The sequence below is a fragment of the Brachyhypopomus gauderio genome, unplaced genomic scaffold (genome assembly GCF_052324685.1).
Source record: "Brachyhypopomus gauderio isolate BG-103 unplaced genomic scaffold, BGAUD_0.2 sc110, whole genome shotgun sequence".
In the NCBI taxonomy this organism is placed as follows: domain Eukaryota; kingdom Metazoa; phylum Chordata; class Actinopteri; order Gymnotiformes; family Hypopomidae; genus Brachyhypopomus; species Brachyhypopomus gauderio.
The window spans coordinates 161,897-181,028 of NW_027506931.1; the positions used below are offsets into that span (position 1 = coordinate 161,897).

The 19,132-nt window shown below is 38.7% G+C and overlaps 1 protein-coding gene across 10 annotated transcripts in view; it reads left to right on the plus strand.

Moving 5' to 3' along the window:
* Positions 1-14,838, plus strand: part of LOC143497405 (GTPase IMAP family member 8-like) — a 58,394-nt gene extending 43,556 nt beyond the window's left edge. For 4 of the 10 annotated variants that reach the window (XM_076993323.1, XM_076993326.1, XM_076993333.1 and 1 more), the window contains 5 exons: positions 385-459; positions 645-683; positions 1,179-1,253; positions 1,835-1,909; positions 13,526-14,838. In XM_076993323.1, coding sequence (XP_076849438.1) covers positions 385-459; positions 645-683; positions 1,179-1,253; positions 1,835-1,909; positions 13,526-13,761 — 500 coding nt within the window. In that variant the 3' untranslated portion in view covers positions 13,762-14,838. Of the gene's footprint in view, positions 1-384; positions 460-644; positions 684-1,178; positions 1,910-11,918; positions 11,978-13,525 lie in introns of all 10 variants that reach the window. The other 6 variants (XM_076993325.1, XM_076993328.1, XM_076993331.1 and 3 more) reach the window with 6 other exon arrangements.
* Positions 14,839-19,132: the final 4,294 nt, after the last annotated feature.

Here is a 19,132-nt window from a genome sequence, read left to right on the forward strand (position 1 = left end):
TGTTGACAACCTTCCTAGAATAGCAACAGTGGGATAAATATCTATGAACGTGGATTTTTCCTTTACCATTTTGTAAAAAAAATACACAAATTCATTGACTGAATTAGAAAGAGCAAGAAAAATTCAGAGCTGCTGAATTTTCTATATATATATAATAATAATAACAATAATTATTATTATTTTTTTTTTCCCCTGCCCTTCTGTCTTTTCCCTTTTTATTCTTTCTCTCCCCCTTTTCTTGGTCCACCTAACCCCAATAATTGTCATTTGAACTGTACATAAAAACAAAGGTGTACTCCAAAGATGGGGGGGTGGAGGTGGGCCATTTAATAAAAAAATAAAAAATAAAGAGCTGCTGAATTTGAAATCTCATTATCTTTGCAGTGAGAGAAAAATCCAGTTCTGAATCCACTCTCGCACCTATGAAGCATGCACACAGTAGAGATCTCCCCCCAGACTGTAAGTTAATCCATTTTACTGTTTGTTGGTGCTGACTTTACACAAATCTCCTGCCTTCATAATGGGTTAGCCCATGCCTATAACTGTGTATAATGCATTTTACAGCAGATAGTTATTTCCTATTTCTTAAGTCATGTAAACCATGTGAACCATTTTGTAAAAGTGAATCCTTTCTGATTTTGCAGTGAGTGAGAATGCACAGAGTACGACCATATTAACGAGAAGTACGTTTTTTCTTTACATTTTTGCTCCATCAATGTTTTGTCCTACTGATTATTGTACTCATTCTACTTCTTTGTTCTGGAATTCAGAACTCGACTGACTACTGTTTCCTTACACTTCTGTTTTTGAATCTATAATATCATTTTGACCTTAAGGGTTTTTTAGCAGTTCTTTAGCACTTTCGTTCTACTCATTGAGAGGTACTGCCAGCATTTCCTGTTGTGCACTCAGTGTCCTCTTTTTATAAGCTATTTAGTTTTACTCCTCCTGTGATTTAATCTTATTCTTTTGACTTAGCTTTTTAATTGTCTGCCTGTTATGGTTGTTTCTCTGTTTTTTGACTTTGTGATGTTGTATGACTATTCTCTGAATGTCCCCTGTGTACAAATTGTTTTGCTGTTAAGGATTCAATAATTCATTTTAGATTTTCATTTTGTACAAAAGAATGAAATTAGTTGTGTAATCGTCAACTAGTCATTAACTAATGATCTTTGCAGTGCGCATGGCATTCAATTTTTTTTTCACTCCTGCACCTATGAAGCATGCACAAAGTAGAGATCTCCCCCCAGACTGTAAGTTAAACCATTTTACTGTTTGTTGGTGCTGACTTTACACAAATCTCCTGCCTTCATAATGGGTTAGCCCATGCCTATAACTGTGTATAATGCATTTTACAGCAGATAGTTATTTCCTATTTCTTAAGTCATGTAAACCATGTGAACCATTTTGTAAAAGTAACAATTTGCCGATATCTAGTTTGTAAAACTGCTTTGGACACACCTACTTCTTTGATACTGTGACCAAAGATTTAAACACAGTAACTTGGGTGTTAAACCAATGCATGTAGGGCATTTTTTAAAATATGTCCTCAGATTTAAGGGTTTTACTTAGAAGTCACATGACGTAAGTAGGCACAATCAGTTCAACTTAGAGTATTAGAACTGTTCACTTCTAGTCTAAAATGTTTCATTATATATGCTCTTGTTCTGAATCTTAATCGTCTTAATTTCTATGTTGACAACCTTCCTAGAACAGCAACAGTAGAATGAATATCTATGAACGTGGATTTTTCCTTTACCACTTTGTAAAAAAGACAAATTCATTGACTGAATTAGAAATCAGAGCAGCTGAATTTGAAAACTCATCTTTGCAGTGAGAGAGAAATCCAGATCTGAATCCACTCTCGCACCTATGAAGCATGCTCACAGTAGGGATCTCCCCCCTGACTGTAAGTTAATCCATTTTACTGTTTGTTGGTGCTGACTTTACACAAATCTCCTGTCTTCATAATGGGTTATCCCATGCCTATAACTGTGTATAGTATATTTTACAGCTGTTGTTTATTTTCTATTTCTTAAGTCATGTAAACCATGTGAACCATTTTGTAAAAGTAACAATTTCCTGATATCTAGTTTGTATTGCTTCTGACCAGTTTGGTGCAGATGATTATTTTTTTATATGGTTCTCTGCTGACAAAGTGAGTAGTTAGTTTGTCAGTCAGTTAAGAGGAGCTGCTAACTGTTCTTTACTTCCAGCTGAACCAAAAGTGTTCTTTTCTGTGGGTGGCGAGCCTGGTTTATACTTGACGCTTCACGAGCGGCAGGAGGGTCCGCGCGGCAAAAATGACGTAATCGCAATGGCTCCACCCGTGCGCGAGGGCCTCGCGCGCTGTCGATTTGCGAGGTTGTGCACCTCTCGAATTTTGTAACTTTGCGCAATGAACAAAGTCATGTTTGCAGGGTTCATACACCTTTATAAGCAGGGCCGGTCTCTGGGGGGGTGCTGAGGGGGCCATTGCCCCCCAAATTATGTCTTTGCCCCCCCTCCCCCTTTTTAAATTATCTCTGAACCAATCACAAAAATGCATTTTGTTTTACAGCGCGAAGATATTTCCTTGCTTATTCCTGATTGGCTCTTTGAGTCATATAAAAATCAGCAGACCGCCCCAAACAGTTCAGTTCCGTAGTATATGTTCTGTTAGTGTGAGTGAAAGGTATACTGGTAAACACTCTTCTGAGTTTAAACTGACTTCCACATGGTAATATTTGCTTAACTGTGGTTTTTCGTTGCTTTAATGTTACTTATCTCTTACATAGCGTTAGGCTAACTTGGTTCTCCTAAACCTCCGCGAACGGCACAAGCGTTTATACTTGCCGCGTCACATTCTTTGCAGTGTTGTCCGAAACTATATGTGGTAGTCAGTGATGGCTTAGTTACCTTGAAAAAGTAATCCGATTACTGATTACTCCTTTTAAAAGTAATTTAGTTACGTTACTGATTACTTGATTTTAAAAGTAACTACGTTAGATTACAACTTACTTTAGTAGTATTCAGCAGCAAATTAAATTTTTCCAATACTCACTTTATTGGAAGTGCATTTTTAACAGTAACAATGTATTGAATCAAGTTCCGTAACTGAGGCAGAAAATACAAAAATCCCGAGGAGATAACTGGGTTGATAACGCAACCCTGGCGCGCACAGGCACCGTCCCCCCAGTGTCCAGAGTTGCCAGGTTCGCGGTTTTCACGCCAAATTGGGCTTGTTTGAAAATCCTGCCGTGGGTAAAAATTCTGGGGTTGCGTGGTGCGGTTTGGGCTACTTTTGAGTTGGGCTACCGCGGGAGTTTCAAGTCAACACTAAGAATCGATCGCGACATAATACTTAATTAAAAAACTCCCCCGTCGACAACTTACACTAGTCAACCCCCCCGGTCAACAACTTTAGGGTTTGGGCTAGTTTAGGCTTCTGAAGGGCGGGCTTTACACTGACTTTGTGCGGGATATTTTTGTAGGACCTGGCAACCCTGCCAGTGTCACTTAAGCTACACCTCGAGGGGCCAAGTGTCCGTTAGGGAATTCGCCGTGAGGAGTAGTAGTCGCTACAGTATCTCCTGACATTACGTTTGTGTAGCTGCACGGTATTATTTGTACATTTATTTGTAAACGTAATACAATCGAACTGTTCAGTCGGACAGCTATTTGTTGTGAAATGAAATACCATTACAATTTCAAGCTTTTTAAAGTAGGCTACGTTAGTCAAAATTCCAGCACTTTTAAAACCTGAAACACAAGTCAACATTAAAATCCATCAGGTAAATGTTCCTTCCCCTGTTTTGAGGGGTGTTTCTTTATACTACCACATATCGTTATGGAGAACACTACAAAGAATGTGACGCGCCAAGTATAAAAGCCTCCACCGTTTGCGCGAGGTGTGCGGAGTGGAGCGCTACGGTCACTCGTGAAAGTATAAACAAGGCTTATAACTGCTTTGGACACATCTACTTCTTTGATACTGTTGCCAAACTGCAGTAAAGTTGGTTTCACATTCGCATACTGAATTCGTTCTTCAATAGCTTTAAGACAGTTATAGCCAAAGTGCCTATTTTTGCACTTTTTTTTTCTAATTTCTGGCAACATAAACAACAATCTACAACTCTGTTTACGTCAGGAATATGCGTATTTTAATTGTAGATAACATGTTATTTCAAATGTACTGCTGTCACCTCTGCAACGTCTAAGGCAGGGGTGTCAAACTCATTTTCACCACAGGCCACATCAGCGTAATCGTTCCCCACAGAGGGCCATATGTAACTTATAAATGTACCTACTCCTTAATGTTAACAGGGTTGCCAACTCTCATGCATTGAGCGTGAGACACATTTGACTGTCTTCACACGTTCTCATGCCACACATCTGATTTCTCACGCCAAAAAAAAAAACTAGTTTATTTACCTCTTTTGCTCTGGCGCCAACCACTGGAGATCAATCAATCCCCCCCCCCCCTGTCAAGCATGTCTATAGGTTATGAAACCCACATTACTCCATTAATCAATGATCAAACTATCCAAGTGAAAAAAGAAAAATAACATCAAAGATATCACATTTACTTTGTTCAAAACTTGAAATAAACGCTCCCCCTTAAGAGACATTGACGCGTGGACGATTTTAACAAAACCAGCCACAACAAAACCAGCTTTTACTGCCTCATTGTTTGTGGTTGTGAACACATTGTGTAGCGATCGCCAAAGTAGCGATTCTTTGGCAATTTGTTGTTTTCTTGATGCCTAATTTTGGCATACTTAGCTCTGTTTGTTCGCAAAATGCCGACGTAGACTGTACTTTTTGACATCCGCCACGGATGCCGTCATGTCGCAGGTAACATAATTGTGGGTAATCTAGTTTTTGTTCACTGCACGTATTTTGCTTTTTTTTTTTTTTGGACAATTTGACTTTTTAAGCTCTCGTGGGCCACATTAAATGACGCGGCGGGCCACATTTGGCCCGCGGGCCTTGAGTTTGACACCTGTGGTTTAAGGCACCATCTACAAATTACCTTAACACGGTTAAAACGGACGCAAGTGGCGGTCTTAAAAGTTCCAGAGCACTGTGCACTGTTTTTTTTTCTATAATTTCTATAGCTTTTAAATGGTCCATCAGAAGACCACCTAACAAGTTGTTTTACATAAAGTGCATCCTAAACACGAACCTACAACTCAGATATGGGTATTTTAATCCGTGTATCATTCGTTCATTTGATATTCAACTGAAAATCAAAATCGGAAAATCAAAAAAACAATTCATTATTTTGTTTTTCGTTTTGAATATAAAAACAAAAAAACAAACCAGGCTTGTATTTTTCAGTTTTTTATTTGATGATCCAAACAAAACTAGCTAAATTAAAAATCGGATTCAGAGCCGAACTTGATTTTGATTTTTTAACTCGACCCATTTGTGTGCCCCGGAAGTTGTTCTTCGTGGTTTTCGTTTGACTGCGGTAAAGTTGGTTTCACGTTTGCATATTCGGAATTCTTTCTTCAATAATAAGTGCCCAAATGTGCAAATTCTCATTTCTGGCAAACAAAATAAATACCTACAACTTTGTTTACGCCAGGAATATACATATTTAAGTTGTATACAACATTTTATTTAAAATGTACTATTGTGACCGCTACAACGTCTAAGGCATCGTCTACAAATTACATTAACACGGTTAACACGGATGCAAGTGGCGGTAGTAAAGGCCCCAGAGCACTGCACACTCTGGGTTTTTTTTTTTCTTCAATAATTTCAATATCTTTTCAATGGTCCTTCATAAGAGCACCAAACAAGTTGTATTACACAAAGTGCATCCTAAATAACAATCTGCAACTTTTATATAGTTGTTATTTAGGATGCACTTTGTGTAATACAACTTGTAATACAACGGGCAGTCATGGTCTGATTGTAGGGAACTGGTCTTGTGACCGGAGGGTCATGGGTTCAATTCCCAGGCTTGAGGCCATGACTGAGGTGCCCTTGAGCAAGGCACCTAACCCCAACTGCTCTCCAGGCGCTGGGCTGGGGCTGCCCACCACTCTGGGCACATGTGATCCACAGCCCCCTAGTAATCACTAGTGTGTGTGTGTGTGTGTGTTCTAACTGCACAGATGGGTAAAAAGTGGAGGACAAATTTCGATTGCGGTGAAAAAAAAAATCACAATTGACAAAATATGGCACATTTACATTTATATGGGTATTTCTGCCTTGCACCAATTTGTGGTAGTCAGTTTTTGTCTAATTATGTCAATAGCTTTTAAACGGTGCATCATACGATCATAAAACAAGCTCTTATATATTAAGCGCAATCCTAAGCAACAACCTATAAGTCAGATATGGGTATTTCTATTTCTATCTCTTACCTAATAGTGGTGGTGAGTTTTTATCTTTTAATTTCAATAGCTTTTAAACGGTCCATCAGAACAGCACCAAACAATTGTTGTATTACATTAAACCCATGATGACCAGCAACCTACAACTCAGATATGGGTATTTCTACCTCTTACCTAATAGTGGTGGTGAGTTTTTATCTAATTATTTAAATAGATTTTCACAATATTCTTATATTATGAATAGCACCTGTAAATACCCATGTCCGAGATGTAGGTTGTTGTTTAGGATGCACTTTGTTTAATACAACTTCTTAGGTGGTCTTCTGATGGACCATTTAAAAGCTATTGAAATAACAAGACATCAACTGAGTACAACAAATTGGTGCAAGGTACAAATACCCATGTAAGAGTTGTAGGTTGTTGTTTAGGATGCACTTAATATATAACTACTTGTTCTTCCCCATGACTGTGTAGCATACAGAACTAGACTGAGAGACCAGTTTTAGTTCATTAGCTATTTAATATTGTCTTCAATATTGAACCTTTTCACAATATTCAACTTTTCTTAAATATATAAGTATACGTGCAATGAATGAGTATAATATACAAGTTTCACCTTTTGAATGAAATTACTGAAATAAATAATATATCAATATCTGTGTAACGTGGTGGGAGTCAGGGTTGGACACAATCGCGATAAAGAGCTGGCACCTACTTTAACGGAGCTAGTCTCCTCTAAGTGAACCGCGCGCATACGGAGAGTGCGCGACTTACGGAGAAGCCTCTCGCTGCAGCCTGCAGGAAGGCGGAGTTGGACATCCAACCCCGCCCACATCCAACTCCACCTTCTTCTCAAGTCCGAAGCCACGCCCATGTTACGTTTGCTCTCAGTAAACAGAACTGCCAGAACTATTTACGTGTGTTTTATAAGTGTTTTAAGTGCAGAAGTGCATTTTCAAGTACTTTAGCCTAAATTCCAGCACTTTTCAAATCTGAAACACAATACAACATTAAAATTGGTCAGGTAAATGTTCCTTCCCCTGTGTTTGAGGGGTGTTTCTTTATACTACCACATATCGTTTCAGGAGGACACTGCAAAGAATGTGACGCGCGCTACGGTCACTCACGAAAGTATAACTAGCTTTAGCCTATAGGGGAGAAACGGAAAGGCATCGCTAAAAGGAGAGCTCTTATGTGATTTAGGAATGTGGATCTTGTGTTTAAAAATGTCTTTTATAGAATTATTTGTTCAATTAATTGGTTCAACGCAGACAGATTTCTTCATAACTTATAATTAGTAGGCTTGAAAGTTACCGGATCGAGGCAGACAGTTCCCGGAACGCACCCTTCAAAATGAAAGAGTTCCCTTCTCTATCACCAACATTATCAGTAAACAGTAAACATTACCATTTTAACTGTGTACTTATAGTAGCAGAGTTGCCAACTCTCACGCATTGAGTGTGAGACACATGCATTTGACCGTCTTCACACGCTCTCACACCACACATCCGATTTCTCACGCCGAAAAAAATCTAGTTTATTTACCTCTGATCTACATCTATGATTCAATGAGTTACTAGTTCGCTCTGGCGCCAACCACCGGCGATCGATCTATCGCGATATAATACTTTATTTGTGTCCATTTTACATCCTCCCGTCAACATTTTACGTTCGCCACCCAATAAATAAAAATAATGAATAACATACGTGGAACGATACACAAAGTAAACGAGGTATTTGTAAATTAAGTGCAACGACGTGTCTCTTGAACACTTGTGAGTTATTATGCGTATTTTCAAATGCCACACAGTTATTCTCGAATGAAGAAGTAGTGGGTTGGCGCACGACATCGCATTAGAGGGTGGAGTTGGATGTGGGCTAATATATATATATATACTAATACCTATACATACATAAGCATACATATAAACTATACATACATATAGGTATAAAGGTGTGTGTGTGTGTGTGTGTGTATGTGTGTGTGTGTGTGTGTGTGTGTTTGAGAGAGAGACAAAAAAGAAGCCAAATATCAGTTTGTATGAGCATGTGTTAGTCACTGAGATATGGATGGGTATGGCTAGGGAAGTGTCATTGTGAATGCTATAGGAAGGCCTGCTTGCGCCTGTATGTGTGTGTGCCTGGTTAATAGACACAGAGAGATCTAGGTAGCCAGAGCAATGTTTACTTAGGGCACAGAGATGGGAGGGGGAATGTGGGTGAGAGTGTGAGAGACACCGAGTGTGTGTGAAGTTTCAGCCTGCGTGTGTTTGAGAGGGAGAAGGTGACAGAGGCACTTTACATGCATTTTTATGCATTGTATATAATATTGCACTGTAGAGCCATACAATAACCGATTTGGATGAAACTTGGCAAATTTGTTCAAGATGAGATTGTGAATGGGCTTTTGCATTTTGGTCAGAATTGGATAAAATATGAAAGAGCTTCAAGAATATGAATATTATATGTATCGATGCTGTCCATTAAAAAATACTTAGCTTACCTAAAATCCAAAATCTTCAGATTGTTTTTTGATTTCACACTCTGTAGAGTATTATAAGACTTTGCTTGACATGATAGTATGAAAATCCTAGGAGCAATATGAAAAGTGATGATTTCAAACAATTATTAACTGTAAATAAACTGTGCATTTTTTAATAGGACATGTAATGGGAAAGTTGTTTGCACTACTGCAAGGAATCAAAAGAGTCCAATGGCATGTTCCCAAGTGGAATTATGTAGGGGATATACTTGCTTTTTTTGCAATAGCACCCACCAGTGGCCAATCGACACTAGAGTTGCAACGGTATGAGATTTTCACGGTATGATAACCGTCTCAGACAATACCGCGGTATCACGGTTATCACGGTATCACAGTTTGTTTGTATATTATTAAAAGATACACTGACCCTTAAAGAAATTACAACAAGTTTTTTTTGTTCAATTAACTATTTATTGTAGAAACCTGGAACAATTGTATACAAAATGTCTCCTTTAAATAAAAAAAAAGCTGTACACATGTTTATATAAATACTGCAAAATTTGAGAAACCTAAATCATGGATTTCAGTATAATTATTTAAGTTTAAATAATTTAATATCTGATAAACTGAGCCTGGGTCAGTGTCTGATCAACAACTGTTGTAAACGTCCGTTGTACTGCCAAGTTGGAATATAACCAGATACTGCAGAAAGAGAGGATTTATTTCTGACATGACCCTCACAATAGAGATTTCTATTTTAAGGCTTTCACACTGAGTCTGGTTTTAACATATGAAAAACAGGCACGTTAGAATTTGAAAATGAACGCATGTAAATTAATGGCGTCTTTCACATCCAGTGAAAGCAAGGACCATAAAAGCTAGGTTTATACTTTCACTAGTGACCGTAGCGCGCGACTCCGCACAGTTCTTTTGTATTACGTTAACAAATACGAGCCTCTTGTAATTCCAGGACTAAACATGAGAGAACGTGAAGACGTTGAGATTGGGCGTAAACAACCATTAAATAATGTGATGAAAAAGCGAATTATTTCGAGTATATGTATAAATATTTAACTTAATTAAGTTTAAGGTGCTGGGAAAGTGACGTACAAGTGCTTTAATTCCACCTTATAAAGATGTATGAACCCTGCAAACATGACATTGTTCATTGCGCTGAGGCGCGGCGCGCGCAAAGTTACAAAATTCAGAGGTGCACGACCTCGCGAATCGACAGCGCGTGAGACCCTCGCGCACGGGCGGAGCCACCGCGATTACGTCATTTTCGCCGCTGATTTTAGTTTAGCTTTTTTTTTGTTAAAAAAATTAAGTCTGATGCACTTTCTGCCATTCTCACCGCTGTGTGCTGAGTAGCTGAACCGGAGCGGAGTTGCGCATGCGCGGGTCAGTTTCTCCGCTGGCTTGCTTTTTACCGGTAATAAGCAAACGCACACGGTATGGTAACCGTGCATTTTAATACCGTGGTATACCGTGAAACCGGTTACCGCTGCAACCTTAATCGACACCCAGATGGAGTATGTCATAGGGGGCGTGCACTTGCCCACACCCCAGAGGTTTCGTGCAGATTGACCAAAGTTCAGCCTGTCAAACCCGTACTGATCACTGATTGGCCGATTACATCAGCCATTTTGGAAGTATGACATGTCTACTTTAGGACCTGGTTCCCAGAGGCCCATAGATGATGTCTGTCAAGTTTCATGTGGATTGGCCAATCTGAGTGCATGGGGCAAATTTTTGCATGTTATAGCGCCCCCTAGCAGGTGAGGTATGGCAACCTCTGCGAGCTGCCCCAGACCCTCAGGGGGAAGCTGTCTGTGAAGTGTCATCTCATTGCATGCAAGTTTTCTTCAGTTAGAGCTCCATAAGCGCAAAATTTACAATTGAGTTTACGCCCCCTCATTTGATTGGCTTATACTGACTAGGTATTGAGGAAATTAGCATTTTTGCTGGATACCTTTTAAAGTTCAGACTCTTCTGAATGTTTGGATACCACATGTGCATGTGTGTAAAAAATCCAGGGACTAGTTTGCGCTCAAAGATGTGCGCGATTTTGCACATTATGCAAATTAACTCGAAATCTAAGTGGGCGGAGCTAAATGGTTATTGAGGCTTTTTTGTTTGGCTTGAGCCAAGGAATCCACGAGAAGTGGAATTTCGTTTCTAGGACCTACGGTGTAGGAGATATGGACCAAAACGCAAAATGCTGTGCTATAGCGCCACCATCAGGCCAATGTGGATCATTGTCTGGGTTTCCCTCGCCAAGTTTGGTGTTTCTGGGCCTTACGGTCTAGGCTGCAATATGCATTTTACAGCCTGAAAAATAATAATAATAAGAAGAAAAACTCGAGCAATTACAATAGGGTTCCCACACTATGTGTGTGAACCCTAATAACACCGGACCACTAGATACACAAGGGAACACCACTGTTGGTTGGTTTCACGTTCGCGTATTCAGAATTCGGTGCCTTAGACGTTGCAGCGGTGACAGCAGTTATTTTAAATAACATGTTATCTACAATTTAAAATACGCCTATTCCCGATGTAAAATACGCCTATTCCTGAGTTGTAGGTGGTTGTTTATGTTGCCAGAAATTAGAATTGGCATATTTTGGCACTTTTTCTATAACTGTCTTAAAACTATTGAAGAACGAACGTGAAACCAACTTTACCGCAGTATTTGACGCAACGTGCACGAAATCTCTGCATGCGTCTGTCTGACCACCTTCAAATAAATCTTTAATTAAACTAGTATGTGGTTCCAGTCCGGTCATGTTGTCTATACCAATATAGACTATGTTCCAATGTCTAGGCTACAATCAGAGTAGAACAACACTGCAGTGCACTCCCGCACAAGCGAATCCCACGAAGAATACACAAACCAGTAACTCCCGGCGCACTGGTTTGTGTGGGTCAAGTTAAAAAATCAAAATCAAGTTCGGCTCCGAATCCGTTTTTTTATTTTGCTATTTTTGTTTGGATTATCAAATAAAAAACTGAAAAATACAAGCCTGATTTGTTTTTTTGTTTTTATATTCAAAACGAAAAACAAAATAATGAAGTTTTTTTGATTTTCCGATTTTGATTTTCAGTTGAATAAATGAACGAATGATACACGGATTGTATTTCTACCTCTTACCTATTTGTGGTGGTGAGTTTTTGTCTTATAATTTCAATAGCTTTTAAACGGTACATCATTAGACCATAAAACAACTTGTTATATATTAAGGGCATCTTAAGCAAAAACCTACAACTCATGTATGGGTATTTCTACCTCTTACCTATTTGTGGTGGTGAATTTTAATTTAAGAATTTCAATAGCTTTTAAACGGTGCATCATAAGACCACCAGTCAAGTTGTATTACATAAAGTGCATTCTAAACAACAACCTACAACTCAAATATGGATATTTCTACCTCTTACCTATTTGTGGTGGTGAGTTTTAATCTTATAATTTCAATAGCTTTTAAACGGTCCATCATAAGACCATATTTGCATATTCGGAATTCTTTCTTCAATAATTTTAAGACAGTATCAGCAAAAGTGCCAAATTGTGCAAATTCTAATTTCTGGCAAACAAAACAAATATGTACAACTTTGTTTACGCCAGGAATAGACATATTTTAAGCTGTAGACAACATTTTATTTAAAATGTACTATTGTGACCGCTACAACGTCTAAGGCACCGTCTACAAATTACATTAACACGGTTAACACGGATGCAAGTGGCGGTAGTAAAGGCCCCAGAGCACTGCGCAGTTTTAATATAAGAATTTCAATAGCTTTTAAACGGTGCATCATAAGACCATAAAACAAGTCCTTATTAAGGGCATCCTAAACAACAACCTACAACGCTTCTATGTGTATTTCTACCTCTTGTCTATTTGTGGTGGTGAAATTATAAGATAAAAACTCACCACCACAAATAGGTAAGAGATAACATTTGTAGAACATTTGGTGCATCATAAAGAGGAAGGTGCGACAAAGAAGGCCCAAGACGATTGAACAGTTAGATGCCTGTATTAGACATGAATGGGAGAGCATTCCTATATCTAAACTTGAGATACTGGTCTCCTCTGTCCCCAGACGTCTGTTGAGTGTTGTAAGAAGGCGGGGATGCCACACAGTGGTAAAAATGGCCTTGTCCCAACTTTTTTGGTATTTGTTGATGCCATGAAATTTTGAAACAACATATTTTTCCCTTAAAATGATACATTCTCTCAGTTTAAACTTTTGATCTGTGATTTGTGTTCTATTCTTAATAAAATATTAGATGTTGGCACCTCCACATCATTACATTCAGTTTTTATTCACAATTTGTTTAGTGTCCCAACTTTTTTGGAATCCGGTTTGTATTATTGGTATTTTTCTTATTGGGTACAGTGGAGACTGCATGTTGGGGCAAATACAAGATAAACAGGCGAAGTTCTTACTGAGGCTTAGACACATATACTGTAAGGGAATGAACAAAATGTCAATTAATATTGAGGATCACAAACAATAAATCAAAAAATTCCCTCACAAAAAGTAACATGGAATAACAAACAGATGAGGTGCTTGGAACATGTACCTATGCTGAAAAAGAAACCAAACATAAAAGTGCACTAAGTGTAACAAGTGCACTAAGGTATGTTATTTTAGGCAATGCAACATACAGTGGCACATATACATTCATATTACTTGCTTTCTATGTCCACAGTGAGTAAGGAAGATGGATTTGATGCTTTTTCTGCAAGAAGCTCTGGTTATGGGTCCCAGAAATCAATGATGTCATCAATGATGTCATTAAGCAGTTGTGAGAGTGGCTCTGTGGAATCTATTGCTGAGTCAACTAGTTCAGGATCCAGAAAGAAGAAACCGCTTCTGAGAACAAACCTGACCACAGTTCCTGAGTCTGGGGAAAGCTTGCCGTATAAAAAAAACAGGCAAACATGATTCAAAAGAAGAAAACAGGTGATATTTGGAAGTTAGTTTACTTCTTTAGTTTTGCCGAACCTGAAAGTTCGAGACCAGAGAAAGAGACTTTAGAATTTTCATTTATTCCAGGAACCATAGTCCACTTCTTTATATTTAGCTTTAAGGATTCTTAGATTTTATTTCCAAATATTTACCTTTTATTTTTTATTTTAAAGAAGAAGGAAGCTCACTCAGTCCCATTGTCTGCAGTAAAATCAGCCACTTACAATATTGCAAAACAGCTTGCCACCTTGCCACAGTTGCTAGGTGTAGCAGCTGGGGAACGGAGCTAGCATGTTTGCCAATGGATCGCTTTTTACTTTTCTGTTTGTTTGGCAATCCATAACCTTCTTCTTGTAGCTATTCATTGTGTTTCTTTCCAAAATCTTATAAGAATTATTGTCAGTAAGAAATTTGGTGATTTTGGTGTAGTAATCAGCTCTGTTGTGAACATTCACTGTTGGGAGCATTCACAAAATACATCAACTTCGTAGACAGAAACCTCCTCAATTTCATTACAGAGGATATCAAAGGAAAGAAATTGCCTTTCCTGGACTGTGCTATGCTGTAGAAGAACATGGAACAACCAACTTTGAATGAAGGGAAGATTTACAGCACCAATTATCAGTCACCCGCAAAGCAGTCTTGAGATCCATTCCTGGGCATTTTAACCCCCTTTTCAAAAAAGAAGTTCAGTTGCTTTCAGCTCTACCACTCAAAGAGATTAATGAGAATCTACAAACATTTTATTCCATTTCACTACGTTTCTGTTTTTTGCTTTGATTTCCTGTTGTATTCCTTTGTAAATCTTCTTTTTAAAAAGTGCTTTTTCTGTGTTCCTTATTAGTGTCTTGTATTTAAACTGTGTTTGGTCTATTGTCTTGCGGGTAATTGTTTGTGTTACAGCCCTGTTGTCCCGTGTTCACGAGTTTGTTTATTTGATTAGTAGTTTGTTCTTTGTATTATCATGTCTGACTCTCTATCTAATCTGACCCTGGTCTGCCTATACAACTCTGAGTTTGTATTACCCTTTAATAAATCACGCTCTTCTCAGCATTTGCATCCGCCTCATCAAACTAAGAACTGCACAACACAAACAGAAAAAAATTACGTTTGTGACTGAAATCTGTGTGTGTGTGTGTGTGTGTAACAAAATGAGGCCTTCTGCAGACAAATCTAGAATTTTTTTTCCAGATTTGTGTTTGTTGCAAGATCACTGACATTTCATTCAAAGTTAATGCATTTCCCTCCAGTTAGCTTATGAGAATCAAAATAATTAAACCACTTAGACACAAAAGTATACCAAAGATAGAAAAAGACAAATTACGTTGTTCAAATTAAATCAAATTAATTGTTCGTAGTGTAAAAGCACTGTGCAGTGGATAAAACTTGTTATATACAAGGATAAGAGTCAAATATAAACCCCACCTTAATTGTAGTGCCTTGCATTTACACTTTGTCATTTACAAGGGGGGAACCATTTTTCACAGGGCTCTGGTTAAATCTGTTCCCCCTGTGTTCTTAGTGTAAAAGCACTGTGCAGTGGATGAAACATGCTCTGTGAAATAAAAAATACCACCTGCTCAAGTGATTTAAATATTGCGTGAAGCCAAATGGGATAACATTTGTCGTGTAATATATTTTTATTTGTATATTTAGCAAAAGTCCTTTTAGGCTGTAGAACATCCAGGACACAGCAAACAACAAATACGTCTGTTAAAAAACAACCTTTAAAGTGTGAACAATACACGTCTGTTTATGTTTCAATAAATAATTTAAATAGTTTAAAAAAACGCATTATATCTTGCTAGCATGCAAGTGAACTAAAACATGCAAGAGGCTGAAAAAGTAGCGTAAACAATTAAACATCGGAGTAATTTTTGTACATTTAATCCTCTGCTAAAACACCTGAGCTTTACAGCACAGTTAGTCACAAACGCACAAAGTTAACTTTAGCTAGAGAGAAAACCTCCGCGAATGCGGGAAAACCAAAACAAAAACCCCGAAGGGAAAAACAGCTCAACGGTACGGAGGAATCTCGACGTAACCAAACCTGGTAAGTAAACAACAGAAAACAAGAGGATAATAATCAACGCGTCAATACAATGAAAGAACGGAGGAAAACCAAAAACACACGGAGAACAGCTCAACGTGTCTAAAAGTAAATGAGAGACGAGGGAGGGGATGTGAAGCTTAAGCCTGGTTCACACTACAAGATTTTAGGCTGGTTTTTCAGTCGCCGACTGATCGCCGACAAAAACTGTGGTCGGAGGCAAATCGGCGATCACTCGTCGCTCGCTCAGTCATGTAGTGTGAACTGCTGAAAGACGCTGAAAGACGCTCGCCGAGCCGTCGCCGACTGGCCGCAGACGACTGGCCGCAGACGACTGGCAGATATCTAGCATGTTTAGTATCTAGCAGTCGGCGACTGAGAGTCGGCAGCAGCGTCTAGCTACAGCCAATGGGAACGCGGAGAGAAAACTTTCAAGAATGCTTTCAAAACAGTAACCACACAAAATCCTCACCTTCCTTACAACTTTACTACAACACTGTTTAAGTTATTGTAACAGCACTGGAGAAATAATGCGATTGATTATATCTATCACTGCAACGGAGAGATGAAATAATTCTGGCAACTTGGGACTATGGAGTATTTAAACGGTAAAAAAAATAATAATAACGAAAATGTGGAGTACATGTACATTGTTTTTTCTTCTACGTGGTGTTGCTGGTTCTGGGAGAGTTTCGTTTTCGTGTTCTCGCGTTTTTGGACGGCAGCCAGATGAGTCGGCAATTCCCCAGTCGTGTAATCATGGACGTAATTTTGATTTCAAAAGTGGGGGGGACATGGATTCATCGCTATTTAAATATTTGGTTTTAACCGTAAAAACTGGGGGGGACCAAAGCCGGCTTTTGAAAAAGTGGGGGGGACATGTCCCCCCCGTCCCCCCCCAAAATTACGTCCGTGCGTGTAATTCGTGAGCCCGCGTCGCCGATCAGTCATGTAGTGTGAAAGCCACAACAACTGAAAGACTCGTGATTACAGCATGACCAGTCGTGTAGTGCGAACGGCACAAAAACCTGATGACTGAAAATTCATGTAGTGTGAACCAGGCTTTAGGTACAAGACCTAGAACTTCTACCTGGGATACTTGTCGGTCTGTCAACCAGAACACTGGCAGACAAACCAACATAGAAAACAAGGAAAAGAGAAACAGCAAAGAAGAAGAAAGATAAAGAGAGAGAGACTGAGAACACTCAGGGAGAAAAAAACTAGAGAGCAGGCGAAATGAAACGCAGAGAGAGAAACAACAGCGAGAGACCAATGGCTTGGGCTGTGAGCGTAAAGACAACAAACAGCTTCAGCAATGGGCTGCTGAAGTTGCTCACATTAAGTAGGCTGCAAACACCTGTAGCCATCGCGTCTGATTGCCCCCAGGTCTAGCTCGCGGGCTCCTCCTAGTGGCGACCGGAGGAACGCGCCTGGGTCCAACCCTGACAAAAATAAGACTACTAGAAACACTGTGCAACCCTGTAATTAAGTGTAATGACAATATCAACACTGCTGGATCCTCGGTGCAAGATGATGGCATTCTTAAGCTGCTCAAAAGCCAATGATGCAGTGGAAAGACTAAAATTGTGCTAAGCAGAAATGAGAAACACTACCAACACAAATGGAATATGCCCAAGCTGGACCTTCAACTATCTGCTCCCAGTTCAGGTATGTCATGATTGTTTATTTGTATTTTAATGTTATTGCAAATCATTGCATGTGATTACAATGAATTAGTAATGCAGATGCATTTTATTTTTTTCCTCAGATGACAGCAGCTGGACATGGAAGTCAAGGAAAGCAATAAGGCCAAGTCAAATGTCACCACTGATGCCATTATTGAATGAATGTTCAACTTATATAGCACCTTTCTAGATACTCAAGGTCGTGTTGGGAATTATATTTTATCCCTTTATATTTTTTTTACATTACAGTATTAATCAAGCAGCTTATCATAATCCTTATATAATAAAGTATTAATCAAATTTCTTATATTAATCACTTTGTTTTGCTTACATTATATTATTAATCAAATTGCTTATTATCAAGAATGACTGGGAAAGTGCTTGTATACTCATTTCCAGACTCTAAGTGCCTGTCGTTTTCTAAAAACAGGGTGTGTAAGAGGAGCCTCTGTAAGTCAAATAGGTAAAGTCAGCAAGCGAAGACCTCGTTTCCAAAGTAGGAGAGAAACAGCTATAGGTTTAACGTATGGAACTGCAGCTCCTATGTTTAGCAGAAAAAGGAACACATAAAATGGGGAGAGGAGCAGACAGGTTCAGAGCTGCACATGGGGTGACACGAATAGGCTTTGTGAGCTCTCCAGAGATCTCTGTAAATATGTTTACTTTTAATAAAAGGTTAAAGACAAGATTCTCTTGCAATCAATGAACATGCTGCGCTAAGGTGAAAGAAGATCAAAAGCACAAGTCACTTTACAATTTTAACACAGGTACAACTCTTACACTACCATTCACACACCGGCGAGAAGCAGCCGTTATTGTAATAACTTTTGTTGAGGAGAAACATAGAGTCCCCTGGTGGGACTCTCCAAGGTAGAAGGTTTAGAATAATTTAGAGTAGTAAGTTTTAGAATAATATTTTACTGTATCTAACAGTGTTTCTTAGGCTGAGCTGTGTTGTGTGTTTTGTTTTGTGCTATAACATGCAATATGTGCATGCATGGACACGCAAAACATTTCTGGAAGATATTTCAGCCCTTGTGTTCTGAGATATTTAAGGCACGCTTGAACATGTCATAAGTTTGCTTTGATTTGTCATGGAAAATAATATGATTCTCATGTGTATAGCTGGTTAGTTTTGTAAAACATGTTTAATATTGCTTTATTTACTTTTAAAATAATGTCAGTTATTTAAAGGTTTACAGATTTATGTTAAATAAATTAATTAGAATATCTTCTATGATGTGTGGCTAAACTACCAAGTGACTTATCTCACAGGTTCCTGGATGACAAATGTGTGATTGTTTATTATTTGTTTTGCATAGAAATACTTAAAGAACAATTAAGAATTCTAAGATTTCTAGATTTCTAAGGAATGGACAGGTTAAGTAGCATGCCATCATTTTCTTGGATGGAACTTATGGTTCCATCTGGGCCATCAGAGCCACCACATCCAGACAAAGTTTTGTGTTCAGTATACCTGGTTTAGGCAAAATTATATCAGTAAAGTCTAATGTGACAGAAACCGCCCAGAAATAAAATCAGAGGGAGACCCAAGCTCTCAGTCAGAAACAGGTGAGTAACAAAGAAATAACCAACCAAAACATACAGGCAG